Source organism: Dermacentor albipictus, chromosome 3, assembly GCF_038994185.2.
Source record: "Dermacentor albipictus isolate Rhodes 1998 colony chromosome 3, USDA_Dalb.pri_finalv2, whole genome shotgun sequence".
Classification (NCBI taxonomy): domain Eukaryota; kingdom Metazoa; phylum Arthropoda; class Arachnida; order Ixodida; family Ixodidae; genus Dermacentor; species Dermacentor albipictus.
In genome coordinates this window covers 64,443,823-64,469,261 of record NC_091823.1, presented here as the reverse complement: position 1 = coordinate 64,469,261, position 25,439 = coordinate 64,443,823, and the positions used below count along the sequence as shown (strand labels likewise).

At 44.9% G+C, this 25,439-nt stretch overlaps 1 protein-coding gene across 7 annotated transcripts in view; it reads right to left on the bottom strand.

Moving 5' to 3' along the window:
- The window catches only part of LOC135905524 (tudor domain-containing protein 7-like), a 151,945-nt gene that overhangs the window by 126,263 nt on the left and 243 nt on the right, over positions 1 to 25,439 (bottom strand). For 5 of the 7 annotated variants that reach the window (XM_070535523.1, XM_070535529.1, XM_070535527.1 and 2 more), the window contains exons 2-6: positions 25,125 to 25,172; positions 24,442 to 24,555; positions 15,087 to 15,192; positions 5,961 to 6,066; positions 5,127 to 5,232 (exon numbers count right to left, since the gene is read on the bottom strand). In XM_070535523.1, coding sequence (XP_070391624.1) covers positions 5,127 to 5,232; positions 5,961 to 6,066; positions 15,087 to 15,192; positions 24,442 to 24,532 — 409 coding nt within the window. In that variant the 5' untranslated portion in view covers positions 24,533 to 24,555; positions 25,125 to 25,172. Of the gene's footprint in view, positions 1 to 5,126; positions 5,233 to 5,960; positions 6,067 to 15,086; positions 15,193 to 24,441; positions 24,556 to 24,741; positions 24,992 to 25,124; positions 25,173 to 25,276; positions 25,433 to 25,439 lie in introns of those variants that run through there. The other 2 variants (XM_070535526.1, XM_070535524.1) reach the window with 2 other exon arrangements.

The following is a 25,439-nucleotide window of genomic DNA, read 5'->3' as shown; positions in this document are numbered from 1 at the left end:
AATTTCGTTCCCTCGGGATTTCGTTACCGTGGGTTTCGGCTGTACAGTAGCCTCTCGGTGATGTGATCATGCCAGATACCAATTTTGGGATGATACAAATTGTTCAAAAGTCTTAGCCCAAGTCCATTAGGCCTACAACATGCTAAAGTTCAGATGTTGCGAGCCGCTCTTCGAGTCACAGCGAATGATACGAACAACACGAGCTGCTTTATGATCCCCAGTGGAGCTTGCGAGGAGGCATCAGCACGGTGGCAGCATCCGGCACTGGCCGTTTTCAGGTCAACGGAGGAGCCGTGCCGATGCACCAGTCACATTCCTGTTGCAAGGGCAACTTACGTGACTCTGCCTTCACTCAAACTTTTGTACCTTTGCACTCGTCAGATAGCATAATACGACATAGCTTTGCCGTCGCAAAGTACAGACTTTCTTATGCACAAACCATGTCCTCATTACCATCAGGCATCAGTTAGAACGCAACAACAAAAAAAGCTTGAGATATTTGGCAGATCTCTAACTGTCAGCCTCAAAGCACACAAGGTGGGCAGCTTGTTACTACCAAATTGTGTGCATAACAAGTGAGCCACTTATTTAAATACTGTGGAGTTCTCATCCGTGCTCTTGGGACAAAGGAATGACAACACAGTAGTGCAAACAATCACAAGGGCATTTATTGCACCTTTCATAATAATGCCAGCTAGCCGAATCGCTATCCACAAAACATGCCGATGGGTGCGCGACAAATCGCGGAAGTCTGACTCACCTCGACGGGATAAAGAGTGAATACCGTATTTACTCGCATAATGATCGCACTTTTTTGTCAGAAAAAATTGACCCAAATTCAGGGGTGCGATCATTACGCAGGTTAAATTTCCCGCGGTAAATAATTTTTTTTTTCGTCCCGCGTTTGCTGCGGGATGCGGGTGCGGGACACCAAAACAAAAATGGCGGCCGGCGGAGCAAGCCGAACGCGCCGAACGCGATCTTTTTTTTTCTTCTCGTGAGTACATTACGTGCATTGAAACAGTTTATTCCGTGTCAGTGATGAATAATATCATTAATATCGGCAAGTTTGCGGCAATAACGTAGCCATGTCCACTTTGAGGGGACAGAAACAGATGGGCGCGCTTAGGTGCCAGTGACAGAAACCCATGGCCGGCGTGCTGCGGAAACTGCGGCACCTGTTGTCACTACTATCCTAACACGGCACGTTTCCGCTAAGGGTGGGCGAATATCTTAGCTGTGTTACAAGCGTTGGCGTATGAACAGGGTACACCTTTAACGTATCAGTGTAAACATGGCTACTATCATTGCCGCGCGCGATTTGTTGCGTGCTCACGAGTGCAGATGAAAAGAATCGAAAGGCGCCTTTTTTGTTTTTGTTGGCTACAACCATTATAAAGCCTACTCATAATATAGGCCAGTTTGGTTGTGCGGAAAGTGATGAAAGTAATGAAATGAGGCATCTACTTAAGCATGTTTGGTGCGTGCAGACGAGTCGTTCGCGTAGCATTCGACAGATGGTAAGCGCGATCATTATTAGCTAGACTTGGCACACGACATATCGCTGCGGCAAGTTCAGGGTGCGATCATTATACGGGAAATAAAAAAAATGGAATTTTGACGACAAAATTCAGGGGTGCGATCATTACGCGAGTGCGATCATTATGCGAGTAAATACGGTATGTGCGCCCGATGCTGGACACCAATGCCTGGTCGTTCGCGCGTACGGTCACATGAACGGTGGCGTGTTCGAACGAGGCCTCGCGAAACGGTTTCGCAGAAGCATGGATCAGCACACACGCAGAACGTTCACGCCGTTTGCCGACCCCGAGCCAAAGAGGAAGAGCCTTCTCTTTTCCGTGCCCAAGTAACCCCACTGCTAGGTGGCGTTAGCAGACCCACACCCGCGCCATCTCTCGCAATGCGCTTCAACCACACCAACTGCCGCAAGCACCAAGCCTTGCAGCGAAGCTGGACTACAGGAGACAGAAGCTATGCAGGAAAACAGCATATCAGGGGACGCATGAGAGTCACGCATCCCCACAAAACGTGTCAGCCAATAGCGGCACTTGCTGCCTGCCACATGACTGCTGTCACAAATTGTGACACTACAGCCTAATCTTGTTAATTCAAACATGCTTAATTTAAACTTCCGATTTATTCTAACCGACACTGTGGTCCCATCAAAGTTATGTGTATTCCAATGGGCGAAAACACCCTATAATTCAAACACGCAAGCATTAGCAATGGTTAATTCAAACATGCCACGCTCCCAAAATGCTATCAGCAGCGTGCCAAAAGGCGGCAGAGCCTCCAAGCAGCAGTGTTTTGACCCCGCCATAGAAGATAGAGGAAAAGCATAGGAGAAACCCCTCAACACTGCGCGAAGAAAAAAAAGAACTGTGGCAGAAATTTCATCTCTCTCAAATGGCAATGTTAATGCCGTAATGCCCCAGCCACACTTTGGCAAAACACGCGCCACAGGAGGGATAACTCCTGGGCCGATTTTTCACGGTTTGCCACCATGAAGCAAGCTGCGAGCAGAGGAGACCAATGAGAGCGGCACCGACAATGACCTATGCGCGGGAAGCTGGTGTTCAGCAGACCCGCTCGACCACTCTATTGATACTCGCATCTGGTTCAGCTGGACCACTTGTTTCGCACTATCATCTGCTCGCTTAGCTCGCACTAGCGCTTGTTTTGGTTGGCTTGTTTATTTACAATAGCAAGTCTAAAACAAGACATCCCGATGGAAAGGTTGTTGGAGACTGTGCAACACATCCAATTCTGTACAAGCCAGACCCGGAAAACATGGACGTGAAGGTAACACCCAGTACTCATTCTCCTTGTCTTTTGAATGCGGCGATGCCGCAACAGAAGGGAGCACACCAACAAGATTATGATCAGTGGCAATGACTTCCGTCATCTTGACAACACATGACTCACATTAAGAATGCAGGACGAAGAACGTAAACACAGCGCTAATCTCTCAGCAGACAAAGGAAAAAGCATGCGAGCATGCAGAGAGAAGCAGCGGCAGAGGCCCATTCCGGCCTCGGCAACTCCACTGCTTTGCTGGCACTAATAGGTGGCAGAGGTAATTAGCGCCAACCATCAAGCTGGCAGGAAAGCAATTCTGCTTCCCTCCCACCCTCCTCGCAACTACGCTCCCCTTGCCCTTCCTCTGAACTGCTTCGTAACTCCCTCCCCTTTGGTGGTCTCCCGCCGGCCCGGCGCCAGCATAGCCAGCATAGCATAGCATAGCCAGCATAGCGTAGCATAGCACAGCATAGCATAGCCAGCAGCACTCCCTGAAGTTTCGTTTTCTGCCTTTTCTGGAAGCCAGCATTGGCCAGCGTGGGCAGTTTCGGGGCCCTCACTCACTGTGTGCTTGTGCTCTGTGATATTTGATGACTTGCACCGTTCATGCATCACGCTATGGTGCAAGAATACTTCAAGAACAAGTCCTTCTAATTCAAGCTTCTTTTCATTCAAACAAGTTTTCAGGCCCCTTCGAGTTTGAATTATTGAGATTCGGCTGTACTTGTCCCTTTTCATGCTCGCTTTCTTTCTTGTATTATTTTATTTTTGTATCAAGAAATGCAGCGCTGCAATCTGCAGCTCCAATCTCTCATGTTTACGGCAATATCAACATGGCGACATGGCGCAATCAGCGGTACGAAAGCACCTCCCAAAGCCGAAGTTTCTACCTAATTTCGAAAACAACACATTAAAAAGTGAAATTTGTTACATATTCTGCTTTGTATTTCTTTGTAATATTTCACCATGAGATAAAGGAAGTCTTAGGTTTGCAGAAAAAAAAATTAATTAAAAAATGAAAATTTTGACCAAATTGACAAGCTTACGAATTTCAGGTTGCATGAATCTTTTGCGCAATCTTGAGAGATTCGTATCATTAGTATTCTACTGTACCTGTATAGTGAACACCAAAAGTTTTCATAGCATGGAAGCAAGGCGCCTGTTTGTTAACCTTGCGATTTCTCCATAAGGCAAAGGGTATAAATAAGAAAGGTGGTAGTTGTACAGGGATGTATTCACTGATTTTTATAAAAATTACTGAATAGAGAGAGAAAACTTTCTTGAAAGCTTAAGGCTTTTCCTATTGATTAATAGTAAAACTGATCAATAGTATGTGCAGAGTGCACCAGAGAATGCATCGGAACATAGATGTCAGGACATTGGTTTGCATTGCCAGTAGTATGTGTACACATAGGGTTCTCTTCCTTTCTTTTTTTTAAAGAATAATCTACATCATGCATAATTAGCAAGTGGCTAAGTGTATTAAAGCGCACTGCACATGCATTTATCAAATGTTCATGATTAAAAATAACAGCATGATGAAGATGAAAGTGACTACAGAGGCACTATTAACTAGAAATTAATTGCAGAAAAGGTTTAATATAAGCGTCTTACACTGCATGTGCCTGCAAGGCAACAAAGTTAACTGAGTTACTGAAGAAATAATAAAATAACAAATAATAAATGATGTTTAAAAAGAAGAAAATGCTGCATAGTGTTCTTACAAAAGAAGTGTAACACTGTTCTCATTTCTGTTCTATAATGACTGATCTAACTACAATCCCATGTCACATTTACTTCGTTGCCTTGTGGCGCGTTCAGCATAAGACGTGTACAATAAATCCTTTTCTGAAACAAACTTCACGTTGATATCACTTGCTTGCCTTCATGTACATCGCACTCTTTGTCTTAATTATTAACTAGCACCGACTTGTCCGATTTTTTCTCTTTAGTCGGTTGCCATTCCTTACACGAAGACCCTTTAAGGGTTAAGTTCAGGAGTCCACATTTTGAGTTGTAAAAAGCGAGAAAAACTTAAATCCTTAATCACTTGCTTTTTTGTCGTAGTTGTTTCTTGTAAATTTTTAATGATGCTTTAGATGCAAGGAATGTGTTAAAACTAGGCTATCAACAGATAGAACTAAATGGCATATGAAGGGGATTCTTTTGCGTGTGTGCCTTGTTGCAGATGTAAAATACTGTAGCTTTTAGTTTCATGAGCAAGAAAAATTAGCCCATTCTTGCCACAACTACCCTCTTAAAAGTACACAAACACAAAAAAGGAATTGCTTTAAAAGAGGCCCAACCTCCAGAGGATGTAGGCGGAGGTCTTGACCGCGTGAGCTTGGAAAGGAGGTGGTTTGGCCGGTACCCAGCATTATATTGACCTGCAGGCCGCCGATATGACTTTCGCTGAAACCAGACAAAGTGCAACAAATGACAAGAGTGAATGAATCAACCCAATTTCTTTAGGCATAAAATCACCAAAGCCAAGCCTTATCACAGACACTACAGAACCAGTAGCAGACATTGTAGGGTTACATGTCAGTTATAGTACAACATAGATGAAGACAAAAATGATAACAGTTCAATACAATCACACTGTGTTATCGTCTTTGTTGTCTACGTTGTATTGAAGCCGGCATATGTTACAGAACTAGATTTGGCAAAGCCTGGCAAGATCACTCCCTCAGGGCACTCGTAGCATTTGTTTAGAAAGAGAAATATGACATTACCAGCTGAAAGGCTAATTTTCTGCTTCAAGCTTCCCTCTAACGTTCAGACTAAAAATATACACAAGACGTGACAGATGCCTTTTCTTGAATTTGGTGCTTTCTGCAGCTAGCTACTGTACTTTTGCAGAAATTCCCAAATAAAAATTTTAATTTATTTTCAAATACAGCTGAACTAAACAAATATTAACCAGCCTCTACCACTTTTTGTGATGTCCCGGGGAGCTGATTCAGAAATTGTTGACATACCCAAACTTCTGCACTCATTAAAACAGGCGTATCTGCCATTCCTATAGTATATTATACCACTCCAGCATGACATCATAAATTTCCCATTCATTTTTATTAACGCAAGCACTTGAACCTAAACAACATGTGACTGCAAACAAAAGATAGCATTGTACTTACTAATACGGGTCTGGTTTTAGCAGACTTCTGGCCTCTGACCATCTGAGCGACATGAGCAGTTGATTCGCTGACCACCACGTGCACCACAGTGTTCCCTTCCGCATTCCTGAAAGAGGATTGCTTGTTTGAAATAAAGCCAAGCAGCTCACATCAAATTGTATTTCTGCTATACAATTTGTAAACTTCTGCAATCACAACAAATCCACAGAGCAGCCTAAAGCATCAAACAGCACCTATAAAGACTGGAGAACTTCAAGTAATAAGTGCAGTGTGCAAACGTATAGCCTCAATCGTCCAGGCACAACACACACCTAAGAGCCTAGAAATTCAAACAAAGGTTAACGTTTGCTTCTTGGTGATAGCATCAGCCTCCTAAGCGATTACTAGCAATGTCCTCATCAGAGCCATGACATCAGCATAACATACATAGTATTCCTATAAAAGTGGCACTTTTTCTTCCCCTTGACAAGGCGCAGCCCTGACATGAGGGTGGCCCACATCAGTCCAGTTTTTCCACCCATGCGTATTTCGCATGATTCCTTTGTAGGAAAAAAGTGAGCATTGTCGTCTTCCTGGTGCCCGTCCAGTCCACCACTGTTACTGTCACCACTACTCGGGCTCAATTCAGCAGCACATTTATGAATACAGTCATCCTCCATGCCATTCAGGCACTACAAATGTATGTGGCATTAAAGCTTTTTACAACAATGCCCAAAGACACTGCACAGACTAGCTCAAATCAGGGCTTGCACTTTATTGCCCTGCATTTTCAAGGTTGCCTTAATAAAATTTTGGGCTGTGACTTTATGGGGGTGACTCTTAAACCGCTGTGGTCTTTACTTGACTGTATGTTCGTAAACTTATGACCAGTACTCACAAGAGAACCTCAAGGAAGCTGACCATTCTATAGGAGCCAGCTTGTGGAACTACAAAGGTCAGGCGCTTAAAGAATGGTGTGTAGTGAGATTGCTACATACCCTCTTAAGATTTCTTGGCAACTATTAAGGGCTGCTGAAAGTTGAAATGGTTTTATGTCGTACACCTAGACAAAGAGGGTGCGGTATCTTTCAAGGAATTCTTTCTCACAAGAATTTTGTAAAGCATATTTAGCACCAGCGAGCAAGGACAGAAGGGAGACGACACCACAATGCGTTAACTTTAACAACCTGATTTTCAGGAAACACCCTCCTATTTAACCCATGCCCAGTGGCGCCATCTCATCCAAATTTTAACCATCCAAAAAAGCCGTTTCCGTATCTAACAAGTCAACCGAAGGGTCACTAACACACATTATCACTGTTCTGACAGATAGCCTGAGCCTCAATAATCTCTCGCACATCTTTATCTTCATGCTCCGCAAGAACCCGGCAGGACCCATACACCGCCGCAAGTTCAAGCTGTTGAAGATAGCGCATTGCAGTGTCGTCTCTCTTCTGTCCTTGCTCGCTGGCGCTAAATATGCTTTCCAAGTCAGTTTAATAAAACGCCCAACAAATGGCAATGCTGAAGAATTTTGTGTCAGCACGTTATAAAAGCATAGATGCAAGTAGTTAAACATTACCCTCCTTTCAACCAGTGTCGTTTGTCCTCAACCCTTACACCGTGAGACCATTGCTATATCCCAACTCCTTCAAGCGGCGACGCGAGTGTTGTCTACATCCGGTTGATTTGAACTGAGTATGCTCCTGTGTATCTTTCCTGCACAGTTTTATTGTTAAGCATGGGCTACTTGGAACGAAATTTAAAGGTTAACTGTGTGCAGCAGATGCACATGCCATGGCACTATGCACAATGCTCTCTCTCTCTCTCACTTTTCTTTTTTAACATGACATGGAACGAAAAGAGACCAATACTGCCACAAGACTTCACCGCACTGCTGCTGCGCGCATGTGTGCGTGTAAAAATAAATAAACACACACACACAAACTACAATGTAGCTGTTTCTGGTATTATTTTGGTTTTATAATTGCCTGATAAGATGAAAATATCTACTTAATAGAAACATTTATGATTGTATCTATATTACTCTCATAAGCTTTCTTTGTACCTGTCAGTGGAAAAAGGAAGCACTGCCGCTAATTTGTGAACATGGTGAAATGGGAAATTTGTTTTTGCTACTCTATAATCTAAAAAAGATATGGAGAAATAAATAACAAAAGAGAAACATCCATTGGGAATCGAACTCGCACTTTCTGCAAGGGAAGTGGAGACTGTACCACTATACCAAAGCCTAACTTCTGACGGATGTTATGACATGTTGTAAAGATCATTCAATCTCCTTTGCAACGCTCTTTTTCTGGATCTCGGCTTGTTAGGATATTTTTCTGCTATCATTCTGCGCAAAATGCATACAAAACTTGGCTCTCTAACAAATGTGGAACATGCTATTACCACTGAAAGCACCTTTCTTTTCAAAATTGTGCACGGCTGCTGTTCTGACATAGGAGGTTGGTGTTGAGACTGACATGCAGCACTTCCTTTTCCTACAGTAGTCCCTGCAGTTTACTCCCTGCACACACCTGCACTGCAAGATGAGCTTAAAGGGACACTAAAGGTTACTATTAAGTCAACGTGGACTGTTGAAATACCATCACAGAAACCTCGAAACGCTTGTTTCGTGGCAAGGAGAGACTTATTTTAAGAGAAAATGCGTTCTGAAGCGTCCGCGTACCTCTAGCGCAGTTCAAATCGCCCGCCCTCCGATCGAGGAGAACTGACATCATGGTCTCATAGTGACGTTGCGCCATCGGTGAGTAGAACGGCGTCCGCAGACGGCGCTACGGCTTTTCTGCGCAAAACGCAAACGCGCGGCCAGAAACAGAGCCAAGACAGAGCCGACAGCAGAGCGAAAGCAGGAGTATGGTGGCTAGCGGAAGGAGAAACTAATTACGTCCCACATTACGTCCCACAGCACACGGAAAGTCCGTTTTCGTTAAACTATAGGCTGCGGCGAGCTCGCAGCGTGGTCGGCGTGGTCTGTGAGAAGTGACAAGCCTTTCCGCACTCGCAACAGGGCATAAAAAGTGCGAATCGACGCAAAACTCGGCCTAGAAACGTGCTTCGCCACAGCCGACCCAGATGTCGTTTCCCGCACCGCCACCAGGCGCCGCTACTATACCTCAAGCTCCAGCGCAAGACGCCCATAAGCTGGTACTTCATTCTATGACGCAAACTTCGACGCTCGTCGCAATGGACCCTGACACCGACAGATTGGCTCGCGATGGTGGGCTCAACTTCAGCGATTTGAGCACCGACGAGCGCGACCTGCTGCTGAGGGCTCGCACTGCCGGCGTCGTTGCGTACTACGACGGCGGCCTCGACACCGGCTCTCCGGAGCGGGACAGCAACGAGGGCTTCCCACGACATCACATGGACGTGGCATTCTCGCTGCTTGTTCCAAATGAAAGTTTCGCGAGCCAGCAGAACCCTCACAGCACGACGCGATAACGAAAGTACTGAAACTCCAAAGTGTGCGCGGCGCAGAGTCGTGCGCGCAGAGTCGAGCAAAACGAAACCTTTCGACCACCCATACTACTGAAGGGTAACGCCAAAATCTTAGTTTTTGTTAGAATCGAGTAGACGTAGACAAGTAGCATTTTCTTCCGTCTTATAATCGAATGAAATGATATTTTTAATACGAGTAGTTGAGTATTAGTAACATAAATTACGGGGAGACCTTTCGTCATCGGTTTAGTACCGGAATGTCGCTGGGGAGTCTCAAATCGTGTCATGCATTTACCTCAATTTCTCGGTTACTAAAGCTCTGTTTGCGATTATATTGACACCTTAGACGTTCTAGAACATTGCTCTACCACTTTAACTTGACTTTCTGGTAACCTTTAGTGTCCCTTTAACACTATGCTAGTACCATTCATGTTCCTTCCGCTAAAGAAGACATCGCTGCTCCTATTTTTGTGTGAGAACCGCTCTGCGTCCCATCAGCTGCCCCATTGCCAGAAGTGTAGCAGACGATCTGCATTCCCAGGCAGAAGGGGGCCATCAGTTTGAAAAAACATCTAGATATATTACATTTGTGTACTTATATTTAAGGGTACAAAAATTGCAACGTGAGCAGCCAATTAGATAGCTCGCCCGACTGACATCACCTGCCCCTGCTACATAGTAGGGGATGGGGCGGCTGAAAACTCGGAGGGCAGCACCATTGCGATCGGTAGTGATGCATGCTTTTAAAACCTTATAATAAATTACACGCCTTACGTGGAATGCTTAAATGTGTCACTCAATGTTCAGAAAGACCTATCATAAAGACTTGGTATGTTTGTACACTACTGTCAAAATAATTTCAAAGTCCCTTTAACCCTTTCGCTGTCGGACAAATCTGGCCGTGACGCACCCCCAGTGACGGCTTGGTTTCAGGGAACGAGCATACCAGGGAACTAACCGCGCGCAGGGAGGATGCGCTTTCAATCGCCCGCACAACGGAGAGATACATGACGTTGTCTGATCAAGAAGATAGAGTGAGACGGAAAAAGATTAAAACAAAGTTTGAGGGGCTTTACATTTACTGCAGCAAGCCGGAAGCGAAGGTGCGGCGAGAGAAGCAATCATGTGTCGATCTCTCTTCGGAGAGGCAACGGCGCGCGCCTCTGAACTTGACGCGCCGTAGCAGACGCACTAACAAAAAAAAAAAAAAAACCTTCAAGCCAGCGAAGATAGCAGAACAACCCTTGAACCTATAACCACACGCGCGCGACGCATGATCCAGCGAACGCGGAGCGACCGCGCCACTGAGCAAGGAGAGAGGGGGGAGGGGCAGTCGCACCGTACTCTTCAATACATGTATCAACACAGTGCTGGGCGAAAATACGAACTTGTAGAAATATTCTACAGATGGCGGGGCCAATCCAGGAACGCCAGCTTTGCGCTCAGGCGCGAAATTTTGAACGCACGATAGAGAACGTACCGGTACGTCAGTGACACTGAGGGGGCGGGAGCGCCATGACGTACCGGTACGTCCGTGACAGCGAAAGGGTTAAAGGGCCCCTGAACCACCCCTCGGGCTTGGCGAAATAACTTAGCCTGCAGGTAGCATACGCTGTTGTGAACATCTCAGCCAAGTTTTGCTGTCTTATGCAGTGCATGGAACTGGCAAGCAGATCGCTAAGTCACCTTTCTCTTAAACACTCTCTTTTCAACAGAAAGCCCTGTCCTCACTCTCTTCTAGACGCACTATTTCGTTATCGAACGCACTATTTCGTCATTCCCTTAGACAGCTGCTATTCGCCAATAGCCGACATGAAGCTGCAGTCGGCTATATGGCATGGATAGGTGGCCACGGTGGGATGCCGCCACGAGACCACTGGCTAAGTGCACTGCGGCTCACTGAGAACAACCAAGTTTGGCTTGCGTTTAGCGCGTCGTAGGCACCAAAGGAGGAAGTTGTGTCATCTACGTTAACATCTCAAATGAAATTTGAACTGTGCACCATTGTGACATTTAGAAGGGGGAGCATTGTAGTAACGCCCCACTGCACCGTCGCCTTCGCAATGCAAGGCATTGAAGGAACGGGAGCACAGCAGAGGTCATGTTTGATCGCCAATAACTCTGCTTCTGCTGAATACAGTGAAGTACTTTTTGCGGCAAAGTATTTCTGAAATAGCCTATTTTCCCTTCAAATGCCTTTCTCCACTTCGATAAAAAGTAATTCAGGTCCTCTTTAAGAAGCCCGACACGCTTGGGCACGCTAAGAAACACGTTCTGATCACATCATTTCAGCAGCCAACTTCACCAAGTCATTCTTGGTGCTACTCTTTACAGGTGTGAGAATGCCCAAAATCATTTTATAGCAATTTTTGGAGCAGAAAAAATTTCATTCTGGAGCAGATTAGAGCAAACAGATTCTGATTTTGGAGCAGCATTCAATTTTGGAGCAGCAATGGCTCCGAGCCTCTGGCTCGGAGCCATTGGCCGAGCCAGAGGGTGGGAGGGGGATCAAAATGCCCCCTTTCCCATGGAACAGAAAGTTTCAGGACGTAGGCTCCAAAAGAGCGCCAAGAGGAAGTCCAAAGGGGGACGAAGGTGTTGTCATGTCACCGTAGCTAGAACTTCAGTTTATCCAGTTTCCCCGCAATCGCTGTCGTGTCTATAGTCGTAGCATTTCCTTGCCTTCTCACGTCATTTTTCTCTATCACTATCCCCCCTTTATATGGGAACTGCGAGCAAAGAGTGGCAAGACTTAATCATTCATTTCGCGACTGCGTCGGTTCTACTCATTCTCTGCCTCCTCGCCACCCTCCTCTCTATTATTCTATCTAGATTCCCTCTGGACATGGATATAGTAGAAAGGTAAGCGCTGCAATTTCTGCAGTGGCTTTGTGGGGGGGTTATAGATAATGGCAAGCGATGCTAAAGAGCTCCAGAGGGCATTGTACACATTCAATGTGACGCAAAGATCCAAACGAATTTCTCGAGTCTTCTTTCCTCTCTGCCACGCTCCTTCCATGTATACACACCCTATGAACCACCCCTAACACTGGCAAACTATCGAGAGAAAAAAAGCTCGCTTTAAAAGAACACTGACTTGCACACAGCAAAATATATCAAGGATGAGGGTGCTGGTCCAGGGAAGCTAAGAAGCTACTAGCGGTATAATTCAGTGCTACATGAATACTGAGGCAGAACCAGCCAGGGTGTCTACCAAGTTGACATTTCCAAATTCCCTGAGTTTTCCATGTTTTCCCTAAGTGCCTTTGCAATATTCCCTGAGTGATGCAGAACTACATTTTATGTCAAAATGGGCTGAAAGTATATCGCCCGATGCTGTCACTTTCTACTACGCATATGAAAAAATTAAATAAGAACGACTTAATTCAATTTGAATACTAAGGAGTAGTGTTTATGTTATTCAAAAAGGGAATAGAAGGGAGGGGTTAGTTTATTGCATAGCAAATAAAATGTCTTCGAAAAAAATTGCAAATTGAGTCGGACATCCTCAAATATGAATAAAAAGGAGATGCATATAGAAGCAAATATTTTCGAATATGAGCTATTTCTATCAACTGATTGCAAGCTCTGTGGTATGAGGCCCGAACTTTGTCACTATTGAGATCTCTCTCAACAGCTCGTAAATCAACCTCAAGTGTCCTGACATACTATCAACCGGTGCATGACGCCTCAGGGTTATGTTTCACTGCTTTAAAGAGTTTATTTTGGTTTGGATGAGGGACACTTGCATCTCAGCATCAGCCAACACTGTTTTTTGAGCTCAAGATCCTTCAAAACAGCGGCAGCACGCTTCCTTTCCCGTTCTTTCCTCTATGCGTAGGTCCTTTCTGTTCTTGTCCTTCCGCCACTCGTTCGCCCCACGGACCATTTGAAGCAACTTCTTGGTCAGTTGCAGAGTCCACATCCAACTTTTGAACTCCCTAGGGGCCGTGAAAATGTGCGAAAGATCGGCCAATTGAAAAAATTAATGCATGTCATTTACTGCCCTTAAGGACTCAAACAGCCACAAGCACATTCAAAAACGCTCTGAAGGCTTGTCGGTACACGTATTAGGCATATCGGTACTCGTACTGTGACAAGAAATACCGGGCGAACACGTGTATAATTAAGGAATACATACATACTGTGTTCCGTGGCAATATCCCCTTCCCACACTTGTTATGCTTCACTGCAATAATTTAGCGTACACTTCACCAAGTAACACTTCTGTACAGAGGCGAAGCTGACATTCAGGAACCGAAATTATGCAACGCACTGTGCTTTCCAAGCTTCTAGACCACTAAGGCGGAGTCCAAGCCACTGCTGACAGCCGCGAATTCTTTCAATAAAAAACACGGCACCCAACGGCAAGAAGCTTCATAGCGAACGTCGAAGCAGCTAGGCCTAGCGTTGCCGCAGTGGTGGTTACGGCTGCCAGCATATGTGCGTGCGAGAGCACCGGTTCGAGGCGGCGAGGTAATCAAAATGGTCATGGTGGTGGCTTTGATTAATGCTGTTTTGTGCCTGTGGTCACGGCAAAACATCCGGAAAATCTGACAGTTCTTGCGTCGAAAATTTCAGACATTCTGATACATAGACTCTTTGGGGTAAGTGGCGGAGCCGCGAAGCCGTCCCAATTATCTGAAGTCCGGAAAGTCGGTCGTTGACTGTACACTGGCAACTCCTCCAGCAGACGACTGGGCACCAAAGACGATTCATTACGATTCCTGTCTGTTACTCGAGCCAGCATTACCGCGACTTTCGACCCTTTCAACAAAATTACAGCTAATTTGTCCTCATAGAGGCACACACACGTTCCCTGAGATTTCCCCAAATTTTTCCAGACTACTCAACATCCCTGATAATTTCCGGTTTTCCCAGTTTTCCCGATCGGTAGACACCCTGACAAGCGACTCACAGAGCATAATCACGCGCTGGAACACGGTAGAAAATGGCATAGTTTCGGTACTTGCGCACATGACAGCACGACCGTGGGAACAAGGAGACGAAACGGAAGTACATCTCTCTTGCTTCGGTGCGAAGTAAAACAAAAGACACGCAGACATTCCGTTTGTGTATTTCATTATTTCTCTAAACTTCAATTCGTCAATTCAAGCAACAGATCACACAAATAACAGATGTTGCCTTGGATAATTATCATGTGTCACTACGAGCGACGTCGCGCTGCGGACACGAGCATGTAGGCGCAGGGACACAAGGACATCACCGTCCGGTTTGGAGCGCGGTCACCGCGAGGGAAAGGGAAAACTGCGTTCGGATTGAAATTTCAAACCTTTCCGCAGCGCATAGCAGCGTATATTTTTGCAAACATGATCGTTAGCGCGCATTGTATGCTCTGTGCTTGTCAGCTCAAAATGGCCAGGCCTGGTGAGGGGCCCTCTAAGCTGCCCACTGAATGAGATGTGAGGGAAGCAGTCCTTCAGGGTTAAAGATTAGTTCTGGCCCTGTGAGTTTCCTTTAATGTGCACATAAATCTAGGTATATGAGTGTTCTTGCATTCTGCCTTGATGCAGCTGCCACAACCAGCAATCAAACCCATGAACTCGTGCACAGCAGAACACCATAGCCGCCATGCCATTGAACGAGATCATATTACTGCAGAAAAATAGCTGCTGCGCAGCACTGCCTCATAAACATTAAAGCAGTGGAAAGGGCACTCACGTGCTTAGCCTGGCAACATCCGGGATGCTGTGCAGATACTCTTCTAATGTGCTGAATCCCATCTGTCGATACGGGATGCGAGTGCCTGTCAGGGTCCTGTACTCATCTATAAAGAAAGGAGCAACCAAATGCGATGTTACAGTTCATAGCTGTTCCTGATTAGCGTAACGTAACATGGACAAGAGAAGAGAGATGAAGAAAAAACATACAAGGCTGGTGGGCCACCTAACCAATCGCTTAATTTTGTGCCAAGCTTGGCAATCTGCTGCTAGAATCACAAGAATTCTGACACCAAATAAACAAGCAATGAAATAATGGGCACATACATTGGTAAGCAGTACAAATATTCCGGCGATCACTGCATCACTGCTGAACTGATGTGATAAACTGCTCTGCAAGATGCACGATAAGAAATTTCAATGTGCCCAACTGTTATTCTTGCACTATGTGAATAGTGATAAGGTTTCACAAGCTGAAGCTACACAGTGTTTTAGGAGATGCACCATAGAGGAGAGAGCTGGATCAATTTTCTACTGCATGGGTTTCTATATTGTAGTGCCAACATTACACTTCTGACTTTTCGTTTTTGTCACATGGACGACCTTGACCTCAAAGCCCTAGAAAAAATACTGACAAGCCTCAAAGCAGTCCTAAATAATTTGCTCTAGAACAGCATTTCCATTAACTAGATTCAGTTTTGCTTCCAGTGAGGTGTATGCGTCATGATGCAGAAGGTGGTCACGAGGGAGGAGGACATTGTGATGTTTTGGCGATCGCCCCAGCTAGCAGACAGCTGAGCGAGCTGTATCAATGCCAGAACATTGCGATGTTCTGCACCTACATGACCACATTCTATATCACATCATAGACACGTACACCTCCTGGAAAATGAAACCAAAACTAGTTATAAAAGCATTATTAGGGCAGATAATTTAAGGTGCTGCGAGGCTTGCCTGTATCTTTCTTGGGATTTATTGATCTGTTGATTTATTCAAGAACCTACAATGTCTAGCTGGCCATTACTGTAGGTTTGGTCGAAACAGCAATAAATATAAAAACACCAGAATAGACGCAGTTACTGTAACTTGCACATTTAATTGAAGCATGCCTCTAACAAGCTGAGGGAAACGTACTGGTGGTAACTTTAATGACACTCATATATGATTGATTTCACTCGTGAATCATAAAATGAAAATATGAGTGAACAAACAGGTCCGCACTAACTTATTTCTCAAACCTTTTTAGCATGATAATTTCTGCGATAGATATACTGTGAGCTCATTATGGAGGAACCTTTACTAATTCCAGTTTAATTACTGAAAACTGAACACAAAAATCTTCTGCTCCTTTGTTTCTGAACAGTTTTCCAACTTTCCCCTTTTTCCAGTTTCCCCTTTTTCAAGTTCATCATGCACCAACCGGCCCAAGAGCTCAGTTTCCAACGAAGCACCTCAGTTTCCAACCTAGTTGGCTTTTAGTGCTATATTGATTAACAATTTGAGGATTTCATTAACCCTTTAAGGCACTGTGTACACAATTGTTTACGCCAAGAAAGTGCGCAGACAGCAAAATCATTCATGAAAGCAATGATATTTAAAATGTATTGCATGCATCGTGAAACTGTTCTTATTGGCACAGTGTTGCAGGTTTGGATAACGGCTCAAAATGTTTAGTAAAACGAGTAATAAGGTAGACAGTTGTGTGCAGTTGCTCGGTACGAGTATGTTGTATATAATGGGTTCGCTCCTTTGGTGGCTTTTCACATTGTGTTGCACCAGACATAATTTTAGGCACCAATCCAGGCAGGATAGGTACTTTTCAAGCCTGCTAGACATGAAATAGTTGATGCTCTTATAAGTAATGTTCCTGTAACGAGTTTTCACATGGAGTCCATATTCTGTAAACTTCACTAAACTCACTAAAGAATTGAAAATTCTTAATCTATACTGCAGCTGTATGTTTTTTACGATTTTGGATATGCAAGAAATATGGTGGTACTAAGTCTGTAATCGACAGAATTCATTGGCGCCTGAAAGGGTTAAATGCAAAAAGTTAGCAGTCAAAAATGTCATTCAGTACACCTTTACCATGCGGCCACTGCTGATGGGAACGCGGGAGACCGTGGTAGCGCTCTGCGGAGTGCCATCGCGAGTGCCTTGCTTGCGGTGGAGGCCCAACCAAAGCGATAGGCAAAGCACCTGAAGCATTGTCTGCTATGGTTCCTTCCCATTGCTACTTTCGCCGTGTGCCCGTCGAGATCTATATCGGTAGGTTGTGAGCACTAGCGGCTCTGAGTATTCAAGCAAGTGCTGCGAAAGCCACAGGTATGCAGGCTTATTTATCATGTTGCACGCAGGCGCACAGAATTTTGAATGTGAACAACACTCACATGGAGCTCTCGTTTGCTAAAAATCATCTTGAACTGTTTTTTTTTTTGCTTTGTAAAAAATGATGCTGCTTTCTAAACTCCACGCTTTGAATTTAACTGAAATGGAAATTACCACTTTCCGAGGACTATGGCTTCAAGGCAGCTCTACTTGGGTGAAAATCAGTGGAGCCACCTAACTATGCGAACGGCTGTGGTAGAAACAGATTTGTTGGTATTCTTGGGTGATCACTTTCAAGGATATCATCACTTTGGTGCGTTTTTTTGTGACTCGGCACCAGACGTGTCCGCATTTAAGCTGACATTGTTTCTGGTGCTGTGACACATTTGCTATCTTCACACAGTACCAAGTGCGCCATCAGCCGTATGCACTACGAGTGCAGTGCTGAGACTCGAGGGATTTCCAAAGTCCCTGAGAATGTTCGCTCGAGAATACCACCCCTGTAGGATGACGGATCCAGCTTCTGTTGCTTGAGCCCATGATGCGATTAACGCTGGGTTGCATTGATATCAACGACAATCGTGCCATAATCCAGCATTGCAGGAATCAGTGAGGCATTCCAGAAGCGACACACACAGCTTGTGCATTCCAGGCCACTGGCAGCAGCTAGTGTCTAATACTTGGTCGCATCACCTTCGGGAATAGTCGCACAGCATTCGTACTCTGTCACTCTAGCCATTGCACAGAAATTTGCTACAAAGAAATGAAGCAGAACGAAAATGCGGCAGAAGTTTGTAAAGGGTCACGGAGAGCAGTACCATATAAAAAGTTAGGACCATTAAAATTGCGCCAGCGTGTCTTTCAGTACTGGTCATAAGCCCATTGACGCTGCAAAGAGTTGGTGTGCTCTAGCTGTTCTTTATTCTCTGCAAAGCAGATTTAGTTGCAGGTTGGCCTTTTCATCAAGAAGAATGCTACCACATACACGACTTGGCTTTTAGGCTTCATTTACATGATGGGACAGAGTGTCGACTTAGTCCGAGGACGACCGTGAAACGGTGGAGCTGCAACAACTGAAGGCGGTAGAACCTCGTCGCCGGTGTTTTAGAGTGGGGCGTGATTCAGAGGCGCTGTGCTACATCATGCTCATCCATCGGCTGGATCAGCAATCCATCCCATCATGTGGATCCCGCTTTAGTCACAAAACTTCGTTGCCGTTGACAACATCGCAACGCGAGCATAGAAGCAGTGTGAGAGGAAGCAGCGGAGTAAATCTAGCAGACGACACGCCGGGCGCTCTAGCTATCACTGCTGACTGCGCCTGCACAGCAACACTTCACGAGGCGTCGGTGGTGATGCTCTGCAGAGTGCTGCCACGGGCTCCCGTGCTCCTGCTTGCAGTGGTCACTCATGTACCTAAATCTAAGTACAATTATTTTTATATTCTGCTGCCCATCAGATTTGCAAAAGTGCAACCTATGTAACAGCCATGTGTCATCATACACAAAAGCATTTCACGCTTGAAGGGGCCTCGCAACAATTTTCAACATTGTAAATCAGCATGCCCAGTCGTGCTGTTGTATGGCCAAGCAGAGAATTTGCAGTCTCATTAATCACACTTAGCCTTCCTTATAGCTTTCTTAGAACCATGCCAACATTCAGGTACATCTATGACGTAGTAAGCAAAACAATAGCTCAATTAGATGAGTCTCAGCTCATCAGCGTCACTTTACAGTGAGCAGAGCTGCGAAGATCTCGAACATTAAGGCAGAAAGCAAAAGGGTAGCAAATCACACATATTCTCCTGAATGCAGTACAGACTTGTGGATGCTGTGGCGAATGCTAAGGATGTAACAGCTGCAGAAGGCATCACTGCCCTTCCTCAATCCTTAGCTCTTTCACACAGTTTTCTTTAAAGTAAAAAATAAAATTAAAATAAAATTAAAAAAGATAAAATAAAAATATTAACAGGAGCTAGAAAGACACTGCGGAACAAAAATGGTGATAGTTTTTGAAGAGAGAAGGATACTTGAGGTGGTCAATACATGTCGCTACCACCTTGAAATGGTTCTTCAACTTCATTGTCGAACTCTCTTGAAATAGAGCAGCTTGGCTGCACATTCATAATGCCTTTGATTGATGTCTTTTTTTTTTCCCCATCTTCCACACCATATGCACGAGTGGCTCCAAGCTGTTAAGCTACAAGCAACATCTCCAACCCCTCCTTCACCTCCAAAAGAATCTTACCACAAATATCAAACCAGAACTACAGTGTTACTGTAAACAATTTGGAACAATTCGACTGAAGAATAGCATTGTTTGATGGCAAAGAAGAAAAACTACCACAGCAAGAGAAAAAAAATCTACACGATAGGAAAAGATCAGCGACAGTCAATTAGCCATCTACACCTGTGTTTAACAAGCACTGTGACAATAATCGACTTGCAAGCACGAAACATGGACAGCGTTTTCCACAGTACTGCAGTATGGTGGTCGAACTCTCCTGTTTCGATAGAGAAAGTTTTAGCTCCAAAGACACTGTGCGGTTTTACCAAGAGCGGGAAAAGAGAGCAGTAAAACAACTAAACAAATATGAGCCATATTTAACAGACATTGCATACAGGGATACCAAGTTGTGCACTACTCATTAACTTGTGCAGCAAGAGCTGACCACCCCACACTTCTAATAAACTATCCTAATAAGCTATTTTTACACATACGTTCAAGGACTCTTGTTTTATCCTTGGTTTTGTTGACTTGCATGAGCACTTTATGTGATGCAATAGAAGCTGTAATGGTTTGTGTCACATTGTAGGTCTCTTCGATTAGAGTACACTTTCCACACTAGTTCAGGGAGTGCAGCCCTTTTGTCCTCAATTTAACAGTGCAGCATGCGCCACCTGCACCACAGTCTTCGATTTGAATTCGTGCAAGACAAGTTCAGCACAAGCTCACAGTTGTCCTGCGCTACCTACTTTGTTAAAGGGAAGCTGAAAGCTTTTCCAGAAAAAATGAGTGAAGAGCAGTACGTCGTGGTTTTCAACCCTCTGAATTCAAATATCGCATCGAAATTGAGTGAAAGAATGTGCAAACATATTTTATTTCGACAAAAAGTGCAGCAGCGGACACGCCCAGCTCGCGCGCCTCATTTCCGCCTGCGATTGGTCGGGCGCCTCATGACGTCAACAATGGTGTTCGTCCGAACCGACTGCTGCCGCTACACACGAAGCACGGTGCAAGGTAGTTTAGTGCTCTTTTGGCTGAGACGGTCATGGAAAATTTCGAGAGCTTGCGTTTCTCTGAGGAGTCCAGTGTTAAGTCCGAACTCCACGAGAGCTATTTTGCGCGGGACGGTGACGGGCGACGGCTTCGAGCGACAAAATGTACCATCGCTTGAACAGATCGCTCGGTGTTGTCACTAGATCGCTTGTTTCTAGAAATGTAGAACTCGTCGCTTGTCGCCCGGAAGTGCTATGAGCGACAAGCCAATAGTGCAAAGCCGGAACTGGATGTACATAAGTCAAATACTACTGTTTGTCGCACGAACGAGCAAACTACTGAATTTTACACATGCAAGAATAACAACCTAGTGCAAGACCTTCAGAAATATTTGATGCTCTATTTTCAGTAAAATACATGAACTTAAATTGATAAAGCATGCGTCACGCTAGTTTCGGCGCGTATAGTGCTGCCCTCATACCGGGAAGTCGTCGCTCAAAGCCGTCGCTCGCGTGGAGTTCGGCTTGCAGGCAACGAGTGAACTTGACAGCCATCGCCTCGCTTGTCGCGCTGTCACTGTCGTGTGCAAGATCACTTGTAAGGGGTTTATACTTCACTCCCTACATGTACGAGCCAATTGCGAAGAGCCGGCCTCTCCAAGAAGCAAAATATGCTGGTGCAAGCACTGCTTTCCACGCGAACGAAGGCGAAGTGTTAGCATCTCCTTGTGTTGGAAATGTTCTTTGGCCAGTATGTTTTTTGCTGAGCTGCATTCAGTGTTCCAGTGAGTACGTTTCCGGGCAAACAACTGTAGTGTTATGTTCCTGCATGCCTCCTCGTAGAACGTAAGCGATGATGAGATCTTCGGCATTTGCGCGCTGCCCCAAAGCTGTCGGCAATCTACACAGACGGTTTAAACGCGGGAAAAGTTTACCGGCTGTTGTAGCACGTGTAGTACAGAACCTTCATCAGCGCGCCATCCGCACGCTACTCGTAACCGGCGAATTCCGTCGGCTACGTGAGATGGTCGGTTTCTTAAGTGTGCGAGAGAAGGGGGGTGCAGCGTCTTGGCGTGAGCAGGCTTTCCAACACATGCAAACTTTACGCTTGCACTGCGTTATGGTAGCTGAATGCAGGCTGTTTCACAACACACGTGCGAATAGAAAATTCGCGGCGCTAGGCGATGAAACCTGCGTCAAGGGTGGGCGATAAACATGCACCTTCCGTTCAGCGTGCTAACAATTTTAGGAGAACCCAAAGCACGCATTATTGATAAACTCCGGTATTAATCGTCACGGAAGTGGTTAGCACACAACACTTGTTCTTGAGCGCTTGAAGTTGTTTCGCTTCACAGCAGCCTCCCACTTAGCTGAAAGTTTCTTGTCATGCAGGAACTAATGGAACATCGGAACATCGTCGCGGCCGCTGGTGTTCGTGCAAGCGTAGGCTGCACAGAACGCCGGCATGATCGGCCTACAAGTTAAATTGATGCTGCGCACGTCAACTTTACAATTTACGATTTACTAGAATCAGTAAAGAATTGTACTGCATGAAATTGCTTTTGATCGTATGGTTTTCTCTTGCAATTAATTTTCAGACTAGAATACTGTGTTCACAGCAACCATTTCATTCCCAAAACATAGTACTATCACGATAGTGATTGTTGCGATAACGAAAATATCCTCCATATCACTATATGCAAATTTTTTTTTAAGGTTTAACCGTTTGCAGCAGACTGCAGAGCTTGTTCGCTGCTGCACTTTCCTGCTTAATTTGCAAGAGCCACAAGGTGTGCAGACACTGTGCTGCACTTGCGCAACATGAACTAATGTGGTACCATACACAACACTTTCGCCAACTGTTTCAGTAAGTGCATTAAATAGACCTTGTGAGAAACCTCAACCTGCACGGCTGGTGTTTATGACAGAGGGCCTCATACTTGTACCAGCCATGAATCCAGGCCATTTCAGGAATAGTAATGCGCAGTACAGCCGGCAAACAACAGCTTTAGCTATGCCAGAAAACCCGCCTGGTAACTGAGAGAGAAAACCTGGACCCTCTTCCAAGTGGATCAGAGGATTGCATAGGCACCACTCTAGGGACATGTCTATCTCTAAAGAACACAAGCAGGCTGTTGTTGAGAGAAACATAGTATTTCAGCAGTTTTCAAGTGTGCGCAATACCACCATTAGACAAATCATGCTTCATTATGTTCCTCATTAATCATGTGATGTCAGTAATGTCAATAAATACAAAACCATCAGAGTAACACAAAAGGCCAATCACTCTAATGTATACAATTATGTCCTTCATGGCTCTCCACTTATACATGTTAGCCGACTTAAGTATCTCGGTGTTAGTATATGAAGTAATTTATCCTAGAATGCACATGTGGGAGTTTGTTGCTAGTAATGCTAACCACATGCTTGGCTTTCTTTGCTGCAATATCTCCCTGGCACCCACATTGTTAAAATCACTGCTGCACAAAACTTTTTTTCCTCCTGAACTCGAATATGCATCTTCCGTTCGCAATACTAGCAATGTCTCTCTTTAACAAACACTAAAATTGGTTCATAACCACACCACATGCTTCATACTTTGCGACTACTCCCGCCTAGCCAGTGTTTCCCTCATGGAAAAGACAATATAACTTCGCCATCTTTCCACTCAACACCTTCTTACTCACTTGTGCATTTTTCATTACATCCATCACACCACTGACTGTTGAAAGCACCCCATTTACAGCCCTGCTCACATGTCCTCAAGTAAAGGTGCCCATTTAAAAGCTGGTGCACCACACCAAGACTCATCAGAGCTTTACATCCTCTAAGCCTTGAACTAAATGTGACTGGAACAACCTGTATACTGCCTTCTTTTCCATCAACAATCCTTCAATATACAAGTCTGCTTTAATTGATCATCTGGTAGCAACTGCTCACGTACACTACATCACTTCTTATGTCCACCCACTCCTCTCTGGAACACCTTAGTGGAGTTGAGAGTAATAAAATGAAATGATCAAAGACATATAGACGGTGATTCATTTAAGGACAATGCTGGCATTTGCAAATAAAATGTCATCAAGTAGTGTGGCTCATTCTTGATATACATTTTGTGTTTACACGTTTGTTTAAGGTGACAAGGTGCTACCATGAACATGGGGTCTACCAGCTAGAAGTGCACAGAACACTTGTCTATCAAAATCATGAGCCTTGTAACAAAATGTTGTCGCTGGCAGTTAATTCAGACGACAATTACTTTCAATGTATAGTGTATGCCACAGCGCACGTTATCAGACATAAAAGTTCAAAACTAAGTAGCACATATATATTTCCATGCAGTATCACAAATTCCTGTGAAAATCAAAAAGAAACCTGCATATGTACATGCAAATTAGGGTACATAATGAGTGGTGTCCCTCTGCACTTGACACACTACCAACGCTCAAGCAAAAAGCAGCACTTCCTATATCGTTATCAACTACGTGATGAACGCAGAGCGCGGATACCATAATGGTATTGGAGCTGTTCCCTAGGTGACAGATAACCTAGGGAACGCGATACATGCGCATTCCTTGTAACCCCACAAAAGACAAACGTTTTTCTTTTTTTTTTAAATGCCAAGTCAGCCTTCCATCACAGCCTAAGCACATATTTTAAATTGTTAAGTTACTGAGGAAGAGGAAGAAAGACGGGCCAGTGTCGATCTGCGCACGATGTGCCGGCCCACTTTGAACTAGCGCGCAGCAAGTGTGCTTGACATTTCTGAGCGCGACGCCACTTCAAAATAAAACGCATGCATATGCTTACTGTCGAGGAAACGAAGAAGTATGCCGGACTTTTCGCTCGTGAGGATGGACCGCAGTATTGTCCCGACATCTTCCATAGATTCCGTCCCCATGTCACCGTTGTCGATGTTTCACGCTGTCAAAACATCAGAGAAAGAGAGCAATTAATTGCAAAAGTAAGGAGAGAATGACCACGCGAAAAGCATGAACGCAGGCATTTCGAAGGCACTTGCGCGATCCTACATTGCGGACGGCCTGTCAGATTCTAACCATTTATTTCTCTATGTTCTAACCGCCGAGCGCATTGCACAGCGCTACTTACAACTGTGTGTTTGCTCTTTCGTTGGAGCCAAGGTGTTTGGTCGGTAAATTGAAAGGCAAATTCAGGTACAAATACGAAATTTTAGCGAGACTTCTAACGCTCAACGCGGACTACACAACCCAGCAACGCTTTCGAACAGTGAATTCGCGTATCGCCCGTAGACGCTACTGGCCGCTGCAATCAATATTAGCCGTTCGTAATGCTCTGTATATTCCATGCACGAAATTGGCACCATATCACGGCACGCCCCAAAGTCGACAGTGAAAGGCAGTTCGAACGCACGTGCGCGAGCAGTAGATGCTACACTGCGGACGGCCTGTCAGATTCTAAGAATTTATTTCTCTATGCTCTAACCGCCGAGCGCATTTCCCGGCGCTACTTACAACTGTGTGTTTGCTCTTTCGTTGGAGCCAAGGTGTTTGGTCGGTAACCTGAAAAGCAAATTCAAGAACGAATACCAAATTTAGCCAGACTTCTAACGCTCAGCAAGGACTATACAACAACGCAGCATAGCTTTCGAACATTGAATTCGCACCGTCACCCGCAGAAGCTACTGGCCGATGCAATCAATAAACTAGTAATTTGCATTGCTCTGTACATTCTATGCACGAAATTCGCATCATTTCACGGCACACCACAAAAGCCGACAAAGCGAAAGTTATAGAACGGACTGTAAAACACACAAAAGGCGGGAAGAA